The 18,111-nt window shown below is 36.9% G+C and overlaps 1 protein-coding gene across 1 annotated transcript in view; it reads right to left on the bottom strand.

Moving 5' to 3' along the window:
• Positions 1–18,111, bottom strand: part of GAS2 (growth arrest specific 2) — a 119,137-nt gene that overhangs the window by 41,035 nt on the left and 59,991 nt on the right. The window contains exons 5-6 of the mRNA XM_035012458.1: positions 16,399–16,540; positions 10,316–10,423 (exon numbers count right to left, since the gene is read on the bottom strand). Of these exons, the coding sequence (XP_034868349.1) occupies positions 10,316–10,423; positions 16,399–16,540 (250 nt within the window). The remainder of the gene's footprint in view (positions 1–10,315; positions 10,424–16,398; positions 16,541–18,111) is intronic.

Here is an 18,111-nt window from a genome sequence, read left to right as displayed (position 1 = left end):
TTTCCTGGGTACTCTTCTGACACTCCAACAGGGGTTAACTATTCAATTCCATTTGTCAGAGCACACCCACAAAGGCCTAAGCAAATTAGGAGCCGCACATGAAGTGTGGGTCACTTTAGCAGTGGATGCTGAAAAGTTGAGCAGCAATACTCACAACATCACTTGCCTAAAGACTAGATGATCTGAAGGAGAATGAGTAATGTACAGTTAAAACCATGGGCCCTGAAATCGGATATGTTGAACTCAAAGACAGTTTGACTGTTAGAGCTTTGTGACTTTTGGCAAGTAATTAACTCACTAATGCTTGGTTTCCTTACTGTTCAAGCAGAGGTAACAGTAGTGCCTATCTCAAACAGTTATGAGGGCTAAATAAAAGAATCCAGGGAAAGTACTTAGAAAACCAACTGACACGCAGAAAACATTCAGCGAGTGGTAAATAGTATATGTAAGGAAATATAGACCCAAAAAAAGGTGTTTGTTTTTTTTTTTCACAAAATCCTTGACTTGAAAAATCAGCTTGAGAACTTTTTAACAATCAAAATGCCAAATCATTGAACAAATTCAACTCAATAGTGCGCCTTTTCATTACATATACATACATGTATGTGTATATACACATATACACACACATATTACTATATAAGACATACACACATGCAAATTTATCTTAATAGCAGGAAGGCTACAGTGATACAGAAATTGGAAATGTAGATCATAGGATCTGAGCTTTTCTTCAATGAAGCCATTTAATTTTCCCATCCTTCTGTAAGTTTAAATAATTTTGATTTGTGGCCAGTGGAAAAAAATTGTCCATTTGTTTGGATGCAGTACAATGGCAAAAGAAAGTGATTCAAGGTGAAAGAGAGTCACACATGTATTGTACAACTTAAAGGCATGGTAAATCTATGGTAAATCTCATTGGAGATGAATAAAAATGCTTATCATGTTGGGGCGCCTGGGTGGCTCAGCTTTTAAGCATCTGCCTTCAGCTCAGGTCACGATCCCAGGGTCCTGGGATCAAGTCCCGCATTGGGCTCCCTGCTCGGCAGGGAGCCTGCTTCTCCCTCTCCCACTCCCCCTGCTGTGTTCCCTCTCTTACTGTGTCTCTCTCTGTCAAATAAATAAATAAAGTCTTTAAAAAAAATGCTTATCAAGTCAGCTGAAAAGTACACACAATTTTTAAAAACCTTCTCAATGCTAAGTGGCCAATAGTGACAAATTCTCAGGGGAAAGGGGCCTTCGGTTTTGAGTTCTCATTTATTTATTGTTCTTCACACTTGATATACCTTTCAACATTTCAATGAAAGGAGCAGTGAATTCTCCAATAAGAATATAGAGAACTGTCCCAATATATTAGCTAATCTTTCCAGTCTTGTAAGAGATATCAAATTGCATTATTTTTTCTTGCTTTCAAAAGTGGTGTCATCTTGGACAAAGTCAAGTTTGAATTTCTCCATGCTTAAAGGTTTTCAAACTCAAGTGATAAATCTCAGAAAGACAGTACTCCATCAGCTAAATTTTTTACAGCAATGGTTAATCACTATTTATTTTGCATTCATCCAAGATCTATGCTTTTCTGAGGAAAAAGAGGTGAAGAGGACTTATTAACATTTGCAAAGTCCTTTGAGAGATGAGTTACCAAAGTGTAAATTATATCTGTGTTATTAGCCCAGCCTCATTGAACATGAATAAATTACAGACAAATGGAAGTGCCTTTAATGGAGTAAAATACTACAAAAAAAAAAAAAGAATTTAAAATCTGAAATTAAAGTGTTTGAATACATTTTAAATACTGTTGCTTGCTTTTCCTGAATTAGTGTTCAGTTTTGAGGCAGTTGGGCAAAGAAAGGGACCCAATTTGGAAATATTCGTGTTCTAATAACAGCCAGGCTTCTCTCACCATAGATTAGAGCACTATAAATGCTGCCTAACATTTTACATGTATCAGAGGCAAACACAGCCAGATTTTTTTCATTGAAAAGAATATAAGCCATGAGATAGTTTTGAAATCATAATCACTGCTTACATAAATCACTAAATTAGATAAGAGGTTTATATTCATGTTTCTCAAAAAAATGAATTTTCAACATCCAGCTGCTGAGTAATGGCTGTTTGTGCAATGTTTCCACTAAGATAAATGAAAGTTTTATTTTCCCTGCTACTTGTTTAAAACTCCTTTGCATTTTTACCCAACAGGCCATTTTTCATTACCAGGAAAGGTATGCAATTTGAACCCAGCTACTTTTTACTCACAGTAAATCAATATGTGTCATAAGAACACTAAAGAAAGTAATATCACTTGCTATCATCGGACCTTCCCTTAGAGCCAGTCCCAGAAGACATTGCCAGGTTGGGTTGCTATGGCAACCGAGCTTGTGTTCCTCTCTTGCCTGGTTTGTTACAGTGAATTGATCTTTACCACACAGGTATAAACCTGAAGAATTTATATGGTAAATAAGAAATTACAAAGAATCAATAACAAGGTGTTTGACATTTCCATTGATCGGAGATGATCTAATTCAAAAGTAGTATTAAGAAGGTGACTCCATAAGATTTCAAATTCCTTTGCTGACTTCCAACTAAATTATTCATTGTCTTTTCTTTAGGCTCCTCAAGTAGTCACATTTCTCAAAATGTGGGGGTAAAATACCTTGAACCATTAGAGTGTTAGCATGGAACCTCATATGAAGGTTTTACCCAACTGTGAAGGTCTGCTATAAAAATGTCTTGAAATAATATTAATCCACTTTAAAAATAATCTACAATTAGCAAGAAGATTCCACAAGACTCTACTGGTAACCTAGAAGAATTAAATTCTGACTTCTATGAAAAAGATATCAGGACAGATAATATATTTTATAGAGAATTCTGCTTAGTTTCACCTATTAAACAACATAGGCCATATAAAGTATTTTGAACAGCATCTGGCATACAAGTAAACACCTAATCCTAATAAATATTGTTATAATTTTTATCACTATCATAATACAGTCAGACAAACACATTATATGCCTTTCTTTATAGCAGGCACTATTGATTATGCAATTGTAATGACCTCTGAATTTGGAGCATTTTTAAAGTAAAAATGATATAAGGAATACACTACTATGTAGCTGAGCCTTAAATATATTGTAAAAGGTGCAGGTCCTTTTTAGAGGACTAGCTTTGTGAATAAAATATTTGCATTTAATGGACATGCCCCAGGGAGGCAGCTTGGAGTGGAGTGTGTTATGTGTTTGGCAGTTGGGACTTCAATTTGTTCATCATACTACTTACTTGAGACCTTAAGCCCTCTAAGACTTTGTATTTCATCTGTAACAAAAAGATAAAAGCAATTTCAAAACCAACTGTGGGGTGGAGAGAATCCAGTGAGACAATGCATAGAAAGCCCCTGCTGAAATGCCTAGTACGAATGATACTTCTTACATTTTAGCTGTTTTTCCTTTAAGGATCTTCCAGTCATTTCCTTGAATCATGGTTTCCAAATGGAACTTGAGGTAAAAATGACTATAAATTCAATAATTCTTAGCAGTACTTTAAGATAGACAGATTTTAACTCTGGCAAAAGGTAGAAAACTTTCAATATAATTCTATGTTACAAATTCTTTTTTTTTCACTTGCTTCAATTGATAATAGTTTTCCCAAAGTATGTTTTCATGGCCTCCTAGCCCAGGATGATGCTCTGGGGGGAAAAAAAAGCCAGGAGAGGGAACATTTCTATGGTCAGATACATTTAGAAAATGCTACATAGTACATCTCACTCTAGGACTTAGTAGATCACATGAGCAATTCAATCCTCCAAGAAATCCCAGATAATCCCAGATACATAAATCAATAGTGCTTTGTGGTCAAGAGCACTGACCGGGAATTAGGGCTGTGAATGCCACTTTTGCCGCTCATTAGCTTATCACTTTGGGAAGTTATTCAACCTCCGTGTTTCAGCTTCATCATCTGTCAAATGGGAACAGCAAGAGTCTCTACCACCCCAGGATGAGAGGTTAAAATGAGATCCATCAGGTGCTCAGAGGCTAATAGAGTCAGTTCAATAACAAGAGTGCTTAAAGACACCTGTTTAAACTCTTTAGCATGAGAACTGTTATTTACAAATAATTTCTCTGAACACCTTTCCCTGGAACACACTTCGAACCATGCTAAAGTACAACGTTAGGGTAGTGACAAATTGTAATTAAGTAAAAGACTATTCAGCATATTAGTGCCCAAATCAAGTAGCACAGAAAGTCAGCTACCTCACAATGGATCCCACTGGCTTGCTATTTCTTGCCAGAATGTCCTACTACCAGGATATTAGAGCAACTATGTTAAGTGTAAAGGTCCTGCCCCATGGATGTTCTACTCATTAGAACCATTTACATCTATTTCATGCATTAACAGAGTTCAGTTTGTTGCATTAGGCCATTTGCATGTCACTGAAAATTGAGTCAGAAAGGAAAGGGATATCAAAGGATTAAAGCTTTAATGAGTAGGAGAGAGAAAACTGAGTATATGGCTCACAGATGGGGTCTGCAAGAAGGGACATTATCCAGATGTTTGCATGTTTCCTTGTGTTAACCCAAAATAATTTGAGTCAGTTTTCAAAATGGAGAGATAAAATAGTAAAGAGAGATAAGAAAAGGTGAGGGCTTCATCCAAGGAAACAATATGCTGCAAGTTTGCCACAAAATGCAAAGTCCTCCCTTATCTAAATAACACCACGATTCCAATAAACCTCCTTACCCTTTTCCAGAACATGGGAAGCTTAGCCAATGACCAGAAAAAGGAACAATCAGCTAATTAATCTGACACCCTTTAGAAGTCTCTTTATTTCTTTTCAAATTTGCAATTGTATCAGGTTGCTGACTTTTCTTCTTAAATTTTAAAGAGTTCATATTTTTAACGTCATCATCAGGAATAAATGCAGAACCAAAAATTAGTTTATTCATAATTCTATGCCCTCAAAAATTAAAAAATGTTTAATAATTATTTTTGTTCCCTTCAAGCCTTAATCATAATTATATATAATGTTTACAGAGATATTTTATATGTAAATACAATTTAAAAGTCTAGTTTTTTCTTTTTTTTTTTAAGATTTTATTTATTTTTCAACAGAGAGAGAGAGACAGCGAGAGAGGCAACACAAGCAGGGGGAGCGGGAGAGGGAGAAGCAGGCTTCCCGCGGAGCAGGGAGCCCGATGCGGGGCTCGATCCCAGGACCCTGGGATCATGACCTGAGCTGAAGGCAGACGCTTAACGACTGAGCCACCCAGGCGCCCAAAGTCTAGTTTTTTTCTAGTTAACATCGTATCTTCAGTATTTCCTCACAATGATACATAGAAGTCTTCAAAATGATCCTTTCTGGTATCTGAACAACCAATATTTTGGCATGATCAGACATGCAAAGTACTTCTAATTGTGCTGTGGTACAACAAGTCTCCTTCCTATAGTTCTTCCCATCTTTTGGGTTAGTCGTTTCAAATTTCAGCACGCGGCACAATTACCCGGACAGCTTGTTAAAGTACAGTAGCTGGGCCCCAACTCAGGTGAGGCCCAGGAATTTGCAATTCCACCAAGTTCCCAGATGATGCGAATGCTGCTTATCTGGGAGAGCTTTTTTTTTTTTTTTTTTTTTTAGTGTATTTTTTCTTTTGTTAAGTAAGCTCTACGCCCAATGTGGGGCTTGAACTCATGACCCCAAGATTAGGAGTCGCATGCTCTACCAACTGAGCCAGCCAGGTGCCCCTCAGGGAGATCACTTTAAATAGTTATTTTTATTTAAATAGAACATTATCATCGAGTTGGGACTGACAAATCAAATAGTACCTTTTTATGGCATCTAAGACATGTTTCTGAAAACCTTTCCTACAAGCTTATACAAATTTATATTGCCACCTGACTTCTTGATACTTGAAGCCTGGATAGAAACCAGCTAACTGAAAAAATTGACAATGGAAAATTCATACTTTTCTCCTCAAAATCACAACTCGAGGCCTCAGGTCCATCTATTTATATTTCAAGGATACAGACACCATGGCTAAAGGGTAAGATCCAAACATCTGTTAACCACAGAAATCAACAAGAAGCTTTTATCATCATTGTCCAATTTCAAAAGTCACTGAAAACTAACTGACATATTTATACCTTGGAGCAGGGTAAATGCGTATCTGCACTATGCAGATACAAATTAGCTGCACGTAGCTTGCTTGTCCAACAGACAGTTCAAAAACAATGTCAGTCATTGGAAGATGTAGGGCAAAACTCTGGCTTAAAAGATTGTTTTTGATAAGTTAGAAACAAGAGCATTCTGACTTTGGCAGGGGATTATTAGCTGTTTGCCTAAAAGCCACCGTCAAAAATCTCAGAGGTTCTCCCTTGTATTAAAGGATTCTTCATATTTGGGTAGAGATTAATCCCTCACCCTTAAACGGAGACATATACATATAAATAAACATGCTCACATAAGCATATAGATGCGTGTATATAAGGAAGCATTAGATAGCCAGATATGCAAAGTAGCTATTCATACACTCGTTTCTAGAAACCCACAAATAAGACATATGCTTAGCAAAGATATCTTCTGCAGAAGATGTCTTCCCGGCTCTTTCTCTGTCATCTGCAAACATTCTTGTATTTTTCATTCTTATTTGTTGTTATTGTATCTCTTTGAGTGTAGAAAGAGGCGTTGTGTTCAGATACATAATAATAATAAAACCATACATAAGTAAAGTGATTGGGTGTTGTCAACAAACCTTGAAATCTAGTTGGCAATGAACTTATTAACTCTGCTTTATATTGAGAAGAATAAAAATATGAGAATCTTTTAAGATTAAGATAATCTTGTATTTATGACCTTCTAAGGAAGGGTTTTTTCTCAGTTAGTGTTTTAGTAATTGTGTTATCTTTAAGTAAGAGCTAAGTCAATAGTCCTAACGAGCCTCAAGTGACTCAAAATTGTTCTTTGCGTGGACAGGTTCATTATGGCCATATGAAAACACCGCTGCTCTCTGAATGGACAGAAAACTAAGGGATAAACACTAATATAATTAATATACCATGTATATTTCACTGTATGTTTTATAGAATCATATGCATAAATGCATCTACTTATGTAGTAAATATGACCCCCCCCTTGCAGCCTCAAAAGAGATAAGGCAAATTTTAAAATATGCCAATGTTAAAAATACAAACATAAGAAACACAAGACGGCAATGCAGAGACAGTCAGGCAATCACTCCCCTAGTGTGTTTGAGATTCTGACTATAAGCACTTAGTACTTAATCCAGGTGTTCAGAGCAAACTAAAGTTAAAATATTAGCAGCAACAACCATATGATCACTTGAAAACCAATCCCTCTAAGCATTTTTGAGTCATAACTCTCAGCTCCTTATAGTGAGTGAGTGCAGAATGACAATTAATTATAGTCCAAGCCACAAATCAAAAAGTACTAGCCAAAGTGTATACATATCAATAAGACTTTTTTTAGCTTGTCCATTCAGTTTAGAAGAATAAATAGGGAGATAACATGTAACGAAAGGTGCATATGGTCTTCATGTGAAATTTCAGTTCCTAAACTCAGTAGAATGGGAGGTGAAGGCTTCTAGGGAAAACAGAGACAAGGAGAGCGGCCTTTTTAAAATCAGTTTACTCCATCAGGGTGGAAATGGACCCCTAGCAAGCTGAAGGATAAGAATTTCAATGAATACATATTAATGGATATTTTCCTTTTCTGACAAATAGTTTTAGTTTCCAATTTATGCAGTGATAGTAAGTTTGTTTTCAAAAGGATTTGAAAAAAATGGGCCACTTTTAAAGTAAAACCTGTTATACGCACCTAATGAATCGTTGAACACTACATCAAAAACTAATTATGTACTATATGCTAGCTAATTGAACATAATAATAAAAATAAATAAAAATTAAAAATAAAGTAAAACCTGTTGTAAAAAAAAAAACAGTGTAAATTACCTGTGGACAGTGTAAAAAGAGAAGGAGATTAGTGTAGTTAATTACAACACTGTTCTACAGCACGTGTTATAGCTGAGTGATGCCATAACTTGCTGGGCCAATCAGGAATGACCATATTCTCTTATTGCAGCCTCACTCAGAACATCAGAAGCATGAAACTGAATGTGTCCAATATGTGTATGCTGTGTTCACTGGTATTAAATTCAAATGCTATCACTCAGGACTTCGATGTAATTCTTTTCAGTAAAGCAAATCTCATTTCCTCCATAAACAATACATGAAAAGACTTTCACCAAAAGGAAACTATTTTCTGAATAGAAAAACAGAACATCAAAAAATACCTTAAATGCCCAATGTGATATAAATTTATCTTATTCATAAATATGGATATCAAATTCTCTGACCAATGACTAAATATGGAAGACCTGACACAAATAGACATATGTGATACATATTTTTGCTTAAAGATTTTAGGCTACATTATAGGGAAAAGTATCTAATTTATTAATCATGTGTTTGCCAACACTTCTAAAATAAAAAGCAATAATTATGTAAATAAATGAAGCCCTAGGTTTTGATTCTAGGCTCTAGGAACTAACACTCTCAAGAAGTCTGAGTCTCAAGAAAGGTTATCCTGAGAAAGGTCAACCTAGTAAAATTTATGGGTTTTTTTTTTTTTAAAGATTTTATTTATTTATTTGACAGAGAGAGACACAGCGAAAGGGAACACAAGCAGGGGGAATGGGAGAGGGAGAAGCAGGCTTCCCGCGGAGCAAGGAGCCCGATGCGGGGCTTGATCCCAGGACCCTGGGATCATGACCTGAGCCGAAGGCAGACGCTTAACGACTGAGCCACCCAGGCGCCCCCAACCTAGTAAAATTTAAACACATCTGTAGAGATGCCAAATTATTATTTTTTTAATGTACTAAAACGAAAGAAGGCAGCATATGTTATTTTTGTAATAAGACCAAGAGAACAATAAGCAAATACTAGGGCAACTCTCTTAGTGAGGCCATTCTTCCAGATTTGTTCTCAAAAACCTAATTGTCATATATCATTATATTTTTCTCATTGTCATTACAAAGCAAAATAGCAATTACTACCTGGAAATTTTTAAAAAATCAATAAACATGGCCCTAAAGTTAGATTAAAAAACAAAATGATCAACATTATTTTTGAAGGCTAATTATGATCAAACTTTTCTTCAAATAACATGTTGTAGAGCCTCAAAAAAATTTGTCATATGAATAACTTTCAGTCAAAAGTTGACATTAAGAAAACTTTACACTGACAAAATTTATACTGGGTTATCACTGATGTTGAGTATTGTTATGAATTTTCATTGATGGTACTTGCTGTACACATTCCTTCTGCTCCACAAAACAAATAACAAGCAAGATATTTTAACTTATTCAAATGAGAGAATACAGTTCCTTTGAATCATAACCTCTGTTCTTTAAAAAATGACTAAAAAATATGGAAGAAAAATACTATTAATTTCTAGGAATATATGAGTGCTATATTTTCATCTTTCTTAATTTTGAAAAGAAGAATCTTGGTCTTAGGAAATGTCACAAACTTATTTTGAGATGAAATTATCTTGATTATTCACAAAAAAAGATCACAAGTGAAAAGCATGAAATGTTACTTTGAGCCACTAATAACAACCTAAAACTGCTCATGATATCTTGTCCGATTTTTCATTAGTAAAGTGGACATTACTGATCATAAATGATTGTAAAGTGGACACATACTACCAGAACATTCATTGGCACACATTCATGCTTCCTTATTCTAACCCAGAGAACGAAATAAGAAATGGCAGTCATTAGTTAACCATGCCATTGTAATGAGTTTGCATTCTCATTCTGGTTCATGACCCAAACTTCTTGAAAAAATCATATTCAAGGCATTTGAAAAGTTACCAGGACCAATAGGACGATCATTTCCCAAACTTGGGATATGGAAGACCAGGGCAGAATACTCTTTCTTTTTCCCATGGGGTTTGGAGCCTGGGGGCAGGGGGCGCGGTGTTTAGTTCCTTTGAAACTAAATTTATAAATAAAAAAAGGAATTTGACTTTTCTTTTTCTCATTGTATTCGATCTCTATGATCTGTTTGGTGTGTGTGTTTGTTTATATGTAGAAAGAGAAAGATAGTTCTATTTATTTAGCCCTCAGTAGTAATTATGTATAATATATTAACAATGTTCATACCTCCTATCTTCAAATCCAACTGTATGCAGCATAAGGAAAGTTCCTGCTTAGTTACAGGTCATATTTCCCCTGTAATTCCCAACTCAAGTCCTGAATAGTCTCAGAAAGGACAAGATATCAAGTGAAAAGTAAAACTTTACCCTAATGAAGAGGATCTTTTCTCCCACTCGGTATCTTCCTTGAGAGAGCCTCTCCACACAGAATTTGTTTGGGCATTTGCAAGGAGGATCTTCAGAAATTCGCTTCACCTGAAAAAGAAGGCAGGCAAGTTCAATTTTCCTTAATCAGGTTCCATTTAGATTAATTTGCTCCGTGAGTTCAAAGGCCCCTGGACCATTAATGTTTTTAGATTTGTTCTGTATCAAACTATGGACTTGAGGATAATGATGAGCAAATCAATTGGCAATGTAGGAATAATGAGCTAGGTTCTCATTTGGGGAGAATTAAAAAGATTGTGTACATTGTGTTGCCAAGATAAACATACTGAAAGCTAGAATAGAATGTATGTTAACAGGGCAAAATTTCCTCATTATAATTTTAATGATATTAATTTTACCATTTTCAAAATAAGTGAGAATTAAATTGTTATTTTTTAAAAAAACAAGCCTACTGTTTCATATTATTTTGAATTCTAAGATTTCCTTTAGGAAATGATCCCTACTTCACCCAGAGTCACCCAGCAATTCACTCCATGTCAATAATTCTCACCTACCAAAACCTACTTTTGTGGCAGTATCTTAAAATTTACATGTCATTTGGAATCCATGTCTGAATATCAGATTTCATCTCTATTTTATCTATCTCCGTACTCCTTAAAAAATACATAGTCTAAGTGATATGAACCACATTCTGGGGTAGGGTGGGTTCAGTGAATGTGGGCGGTTCTCAGAGTTCCTCTATGTGTATTTCTTTCTAAATGTATTTGTAAAAATGTTTTTAAAGTAAAAGTGTATGTTCATATAAATATATATATATAAATTATATTCAGTTTATACCATTGCTAATTTATACCATATCTTTTCACCACAATAAGGGCTTCCATGAAAAAGGAGGATGGAAAGAAGGGAGAGAGGAAAGGAAGGGAGGGATGGAGAAAGGACTTTGGCCATCCAGCAGAAAATCAGTCAGCATCATAAAAACACATTTTAAGAGACCCAGACGTGGCACATTTTAAGAGACCCATGCTTGGCACACCTTCACTGCCACATAGGAACTGGGCAAGGCAGTAAATTGGTGTTCAAGTAGTTCCTCTGCTAAGACAAGACAATCATGATTATGTATGGTAAGTGTTTCCATCTTGAAGTGTTCTTAGATGAAACACAGAAACTATTGGTATTAAATGAAAGAAAATACAAGAAACCTATTCTCAAGTGACCTGCCCTTCTCCATTGCCTTCCTAGCTTTGAAAATGGACTGGCTTTTTAAAATCAAGGGCTTTTTTGTAGTTGTGTGAGAGGTGGAGGCAGAAATGGAAGAGACAAGGCCAGACTGTGGGTAGTGGAAATATATTGTTAAGTCAACAGTGACAGAAGACATCTGTGCTTCTTATATTACCTTGGGATAAGTCAGTCTGGCAGGTGTTCTGTTTTTGGCCAGGAACTCAGCCAATTTTCTGCTGAAATAGGATTTCAAGAGGAGCCTGATTACTCAGAATTATACTATCTCTCATCCCCAGACTGAGGAAGTTGATGGAGAAGAGGAAGAAAGTAAGAATGGTTTCTTAGAACTGTATTCAATTCATTGTGTGGGACTGCGCTCACCGTGAGTAAAGGCAAACAGAGAACTCAACACAACCCTGTTTTTTTAAATCACAGCTGATTCCCTCTATCAGGACATCTGGAGAATATATTAATCTGAATGGACTCCACATTCAGTGTGTGTCTCTGATGCTATCTTGATTAAAAAATGTGGCATGGATTATCTGCAAAAAGGGTCACCTATTTTTTTTTTCAATTTTCCACAATTTCCCTAAGGAAATTTGAGGATACACCGAAAGTTTCAAACTGGTAGTTATTGTTGAAACAGTTCATGGAATATGATATCTTAGGTCAGCTTTTCTTTCTCTTTATTCTTTTCTCTTCTTTTCCCCTTCTTCTTCTTTTGCTCCCCCTCTTTATTCTCCTTCTTTTCCTTTCTTTTTTTTTTTTTGATGAAATAAAAGAGTAAAAATAGCTAATATTATTAACAAAACACAGGGACTTTGCAAGCAATCTCTATCTTATACCCCTATTCTATAGCACACACTGCCGCTCAAGAATTTCAACTCCCCAATGGCTGTTTATGCCTCACACAGAGCGAAGCACTCGCCACAGGAACTCTTTCCTTTTTATATTTGACATATGAAGCTCTGATTTAAACCATGGGTGAGGCCCAAGTTATTTTTCTCTTTGTTCCGCTGTCCCTGAAACAAAACACACCAATGAAAAACTATCACTTAACCAGAATGTGAATATTTCAATGCAATTTCCCCAAACGTAGAGTGAAGGAGCCTGCAAGAGACTGCTGTGGCCAGATAAATCTGGAAAACTCCAGGTTAAACAAGACCCTCTCAGAGAACTCATTATTGCCTTTGATATGCCAGCGTGCGTTGCCAAACTCTAGACAGGGACTATGGTAAGCTATATTTCTCAAACTAACATAACCACGGAATTCTTTTCCCCATGGGGCCTCTGGCGGTGTGTTTGATTAAACATTATTTGAGAAATGCTGGTTTAAAGACTTTCAGAACAGAGTATTCTAGCTGGCAATAGTACAGAAATATCCATTTGACACATTTCCTACATTCAATTAAAACCCCTTAGCTAAACAGATGGTTATGTTCCCAAACTCCACTTAGTAAAGCTTACAGGGGGTTTGAAGCTCTCCCAAAATGCCCTTCATGGTTTGCAGGTGAGATAACAGAACTTGGAGTAGAAAGAACCACCACAGAGCAACAGTCATGCCATTTTATTTATTTGTTTGTTTGTTTATTTATTAAAGATTTTATTTATTTGAGAGAGAGCAAGAGAGAGTGAGAGAGAGCATGAGCTGGGGGAGAGGCAGAGGCAGAGGGAGAAGCAGGCTCCCAAGGAGCAGAGAGCCCGATGCGGGACTCGATCCCAGGACCCTGGAATCATGACCTGAGCCGAAGGCAGACGCTTAACCGACTGAGCCACCCAGGCGCCCCAACAGTCATGCCATTTTATTTTTATTTTTATTTTTTTTTAAAGATTTTATTTATTTATTTGCGACAGAGAGAATGAGAGACAGATAGCCTGAGAGGGAGGAGGGTCAGAGGGAGAAGCAGACTCCCTGCCGAGCAGGGAGCCCGATGCGGGACTCGATCCCGGGACTCCAGGATCATGACCTGAGCCGAAGGCAGTCGCTTAACCAACTGAGCCACCCAGGCGCCCCAACAGTCATGCCATTTTAAAGAGAGTACCCATCTCATTCTACTCCTCAACTGGAGTACCGGCAAGACTTTTCCAAAATCCCTTCCATACTTTTTGCACCACCTTCTCTCTCCCATCCTTTCACTCCCCTACTCAAGGGAAGGGGGATGAGAGATGGCCACACGTGGGACAAGCTGGTGAAGAAAAGGACCCAGTTGCTTCTAGCTACTTCTCCCAGGTTCATGTAAATGGCGTCAAGTGGCAATCTCTCCACCGTCTGCCAAGCTACAGCAAGGCTGAGGAGTACACGTACTTCCAGAGCACATGGCTTTTCTTGATAAACAGGTAAAGGCAGAAGCTTTTTTAAACTTTTATTACCTACATTGGTAATTTATCCAGTATGCATGCCACTGGATAGATATAGATGAATAAAATCTGATACTGTCATCGAGACCAAGAACCACACCTAGAGAAGAATGGGCATTTATGCCCAAGAAGGCACATACCTCATTAAATATACACAAAACTTTGGGGCATCAAGAACTAATTTGTCAATTTTGCCTGGGATAAGAGCTACTGATAAAAACTTTATACAGGAGGCTGTGCAATCTGAATTTTAAAAGATGAAAAAGCACTTATATGAATATTCAAAGGCTGAGTAAGCAGAAGGCTGATGAGGAAGGCAAGTGAGGAAAAACATAGGATATAAAATTACCTTAGAAATCTGGGATTAGCAGACATGTTTACAATGGATACATCAGAATGCAAGAATAAGTCCACAGGGTAAAAAGTCCAGGAAAGACAAAATGGGCCAGAACATGGAGGGCTTATGTGGCATGTCAATGAGTTTGGGCGTTACCCTGGAATGTGAAAGGGAACCCCTATATAATTTTAATCAAATCTGAGTTGCATTTTTTGCTGATCATTCTGGTAGCAATAATGTTAAGGGGGAGAATTTCAAGAAGAGAATGGTAAACAGTATCAAACACCAAAAAGTGGTCTCATAATTTGCAAACTAAAAAATTCATTTGAGAGGCGCCTGGGTGGCTCAGTCGGTGAAGTGTCTGACTCTTGATTTCAGGTCAGGTCATGATCTCAGGGTCTTGAGATCCAGCCCAGCCTCGGGATCCAGGCTCAGTTCCAATTCTGTTTGTCCCTCTCCCTCCCCTTCTCTTCCTCTTCCCCGCATGTGCTATCTCTCTCTCTCTCTCTCCAGCTAGAATAAATAAATAAAAATAAAATCTTTTAAAGAAATTCATTTGATTCAGTGATTCATTCATTGAAAGGCTAAGGGTGAAGTTGGCCAAAACTCTGCCTCTAATGCATCGGAGAAAGTGAACGGAGGTGACATCTAAGAGGAAAAGAACAAAAATCAAATACAGTAGCCCCAGAGAAACACATTCATAAGAAAGTCTAAAGGAACATCCTACTCTAAAGTAAGCTTAATCGGAAAAGTATAACCAGGAGAGAAGGAACATTATTCTCATCAATATATAAATAATATGTCATTGCCTACTGTTAATACAATATGTTGTTCAATTTCCTTACACAGTAAAAATGAAATACTATGACAAGGAAGGGATGTGACCAATCCTAAAAACAGTCCTGTGATTTTAAAATCCTTTTAGACGGCATTGGATTAAAATGCCCTTCCTAGTCTTTAATTCCTGAGTGGATTGAACAAAAGAAATGAAATTAAACTGATATTGGCTAAAATACCTTGGCAAGGTAAGTTTTAACTTGGCTGCCCTTAGAAATGGAAATTCTCAATCTGTCAAATTGTTGTACTTCTGCTTCTCTGAATCTGCAGTATAGGCCATAGTGTCACATGGGGAAAAGCAAAAGATGAGGCAATCTGTCTTCCACATCCTATAGTGTCAGTCAGCCATTTTCCCAGCTCTTTGCAGCTCAGACCCTAGAGAAGACTCTCAGCTATGGGCCAGCATTGCTTTTCAGTCCTGCCTATTCCATATAAGTGCATTATGGTTGGTGCTAGTTTCTGAGGACCTTTCCATGTAGGAGACATACTTCAGTCTATCATCCCTGAGGTAACTATTTTTTGAACAATTGCCCAAGTACTTTTGAGATTTGCACTCAGTCTGTGTGCTGGGAGGTGAATGCATGCACACAATCAAACACACTTCTTATAACCAAGAACTACTTTTAACAGACAGCAGAGGAGCCAGAGAGTTTTAATTCATCCAGGTTGCTCTTCCTCCCAGAATCTGTTTGCTGTGATTATGAGGGTCTATGAAAACATTCCCTAATCTGCCAAAGATAGTAACCTGCTAAGGAGAGAGGTGGGGACCCCAGATAGTTAGCAAAACTGAGTTGGAATCTAAGCTCCTCTCCCCTCAGCAGGTGATTCAATTCCTGCTTCAGTTTCTCCAACAAGAAAGGAGCCTTATGATAACAAGAGCCCTTGAAAAACAATGATAGATCCTGGCCCAGAGCAGGCATGTAGCAAAGGGCAACTCTGTTCTCTGTGGTATGTTGGTGTTCTCTTCTCCTGCCTCTGGCTTCTTATTTGTGAAACAAAGAACCATGAACCAAAACCATCAAGGTTGAATGTTTGCAAAGATAATTTTTAGGAAGTTAACTTATTATCCTAAAATTTTAGATACTACTCAGTAGAATTCAGTGACGCATTATTTTAAATGACTGGCTCAGGTTCGAATCTCAAATGACTACTACTACTGTTGTAGGACTACAAACTTTTTCATAGGATTTAAAAATGAATTTCAATGAAATTGAAATAGGTAAAGGTTAGATTGACAAGAGATTGTACAGAATGAGTTTTGAAATTCAAAAAAGACAAAGGGCTGGTAAGAAATCCAACCAATTTCACTTACTGCATCATCCAGTAAGTTTCCTGTACTCTTTTTTCCAGAAGATTTTGATGAAGGAGAAGGTGAAGGAGAAGGAGCAGAAAATGTTTCTTCTTGTTCAATCTCTTTTTCCAATTTTATCAAACCAGGAGGTTCCACACCATACCTTTTAAAAGACACCAGATCAATACACACGCATAACTTATAATAACACACTTACCATATGTTACATTTGATCATAAATGCCATAGGACCAAGTTGCTGACTTTTCAAAACTAACTTTCTCTGGCACTGAAATGGTAAGTTCTTAAACTGGCCTCCTTTTAAGCAGGAAAAAACACATATATCTGATTTTGATATAGATACATACATATACACTTATGTTTAGATATGTATATAGACACATGAATAGACACCTGACATATTAAGAATAAAAATACTCCATGTAATATATTGAGGCAATAACATGAATTATCATGTAAAATTTAGTCTTCAGCTTTTAGATTTACTAGCTTAGAGGTTTGTAATTGAATTCCTATTTTTTTAAGATTGATTGATGATTGATTTGACAGAGAGAGACAGAGCGAGAGAGGGAACACAAGAAGGGGGAGGAGGAGAGGGAGAAGCAGGCTTCCCGCTGAGCAGGGAGCCCGATGCGGGGCTCGATCCCAGGACCCCGGGATCATGACCTGAGCCTAAGGCAGACGCTTAATGACTGAGCCACCCAGGAGCCCCGAATTCCTATTTTGAACACAAGCTTGTTAAAGATGAAAATAGCAATCCCCAAAATGAACATCCTTAAATGATTTAACAGAGAAGAAATTCACTGTTAATTGTACACCTCCTCCGAGCCCAGAATGATGTAGTGTGGGGTTATACTGTGTCATAGGTTATACACTTAAAAACAATGTAATGAAAGCATGTATGGGGGTACAGTGAAAGAAAATGAATAAGAGCGAATAGAGAAATAGTTTAGAATAACAATGTTAAAAATTATGTGTTGTAAATTATCAATATTATAGAAGTTCAAAAAGATGTCATTGTTATTGTCATTCTTATCTCCCATAATCATATTTTTCTTAGGCTAAATTTTAAATTGGTTTGGTTTCTTAGATGCATATCAGTCTACCTAGGTGGAGAAGACCAAAGATAATTCCAGAATTTGAGAGTGTGAAGGACCTTTGGGATCATCTAGTTACACTCTTACATTTTTACAGAATAAAGAATAAATATCCAGAAAGGGTACAGAATTAGCTAGGAGCAAGACAAAGATGCAAATCCAGATTTTCTCAGTGTAGGGCTGAAGCTCTTTTTCTCTGACCTTTTAATCAGGTGATTACATGTTAGAAAGGAGAGGAAAAAGTCATTTGGAAAGTTGAAAAATAGGTTATGGATAATCTACAAAGAAAATAATCTACACAGAGAGAATAAATATGTAAACAGTATGTCTACTACCTCAGAGTGAATAATACATTTAAAAGATCATTAAATGCAAAAGCTTAGATTATTGTCCTGTTCTAATGGCTTGTAATTTTAACTCACATCATCACACATGTGTTCAGGATACACTTCCAGAGGAAGCAATTTCTCCACTCTTGATGTTTTGTTCTTGTCGAGGGTGCTAAATTAGTTCAATTGCTGGCCTCTCTCTTTCATTACTCACTCTTCTCCAACAAGATGAAGGGATTTATCAAATTGTAAAATCTAAGAATCAGCTGAGCATGCTTGACTCAGTTC

This window comes from Mirounga leonina, unplaced genomic scaffold, assembly GCF_011800145.1.
Source record: "Mirounga leonina isolate KUSES-001 unplaced genomic scaffold, KU_Mleo_1.0 Mir_166, whole genome shotgun sequence".
Taxonomy (NCBI): domain Eukaryota; kingdom Metazoa; phylum Chordata; class Mammalia; order Carnivora; family Phocidae; genus Mirounga; species Mirounga leonina.
Note: the sequence above shows the minus strand (reverse complement) of the source record. Positions and strands in the feature narration are given on the sequence as shown.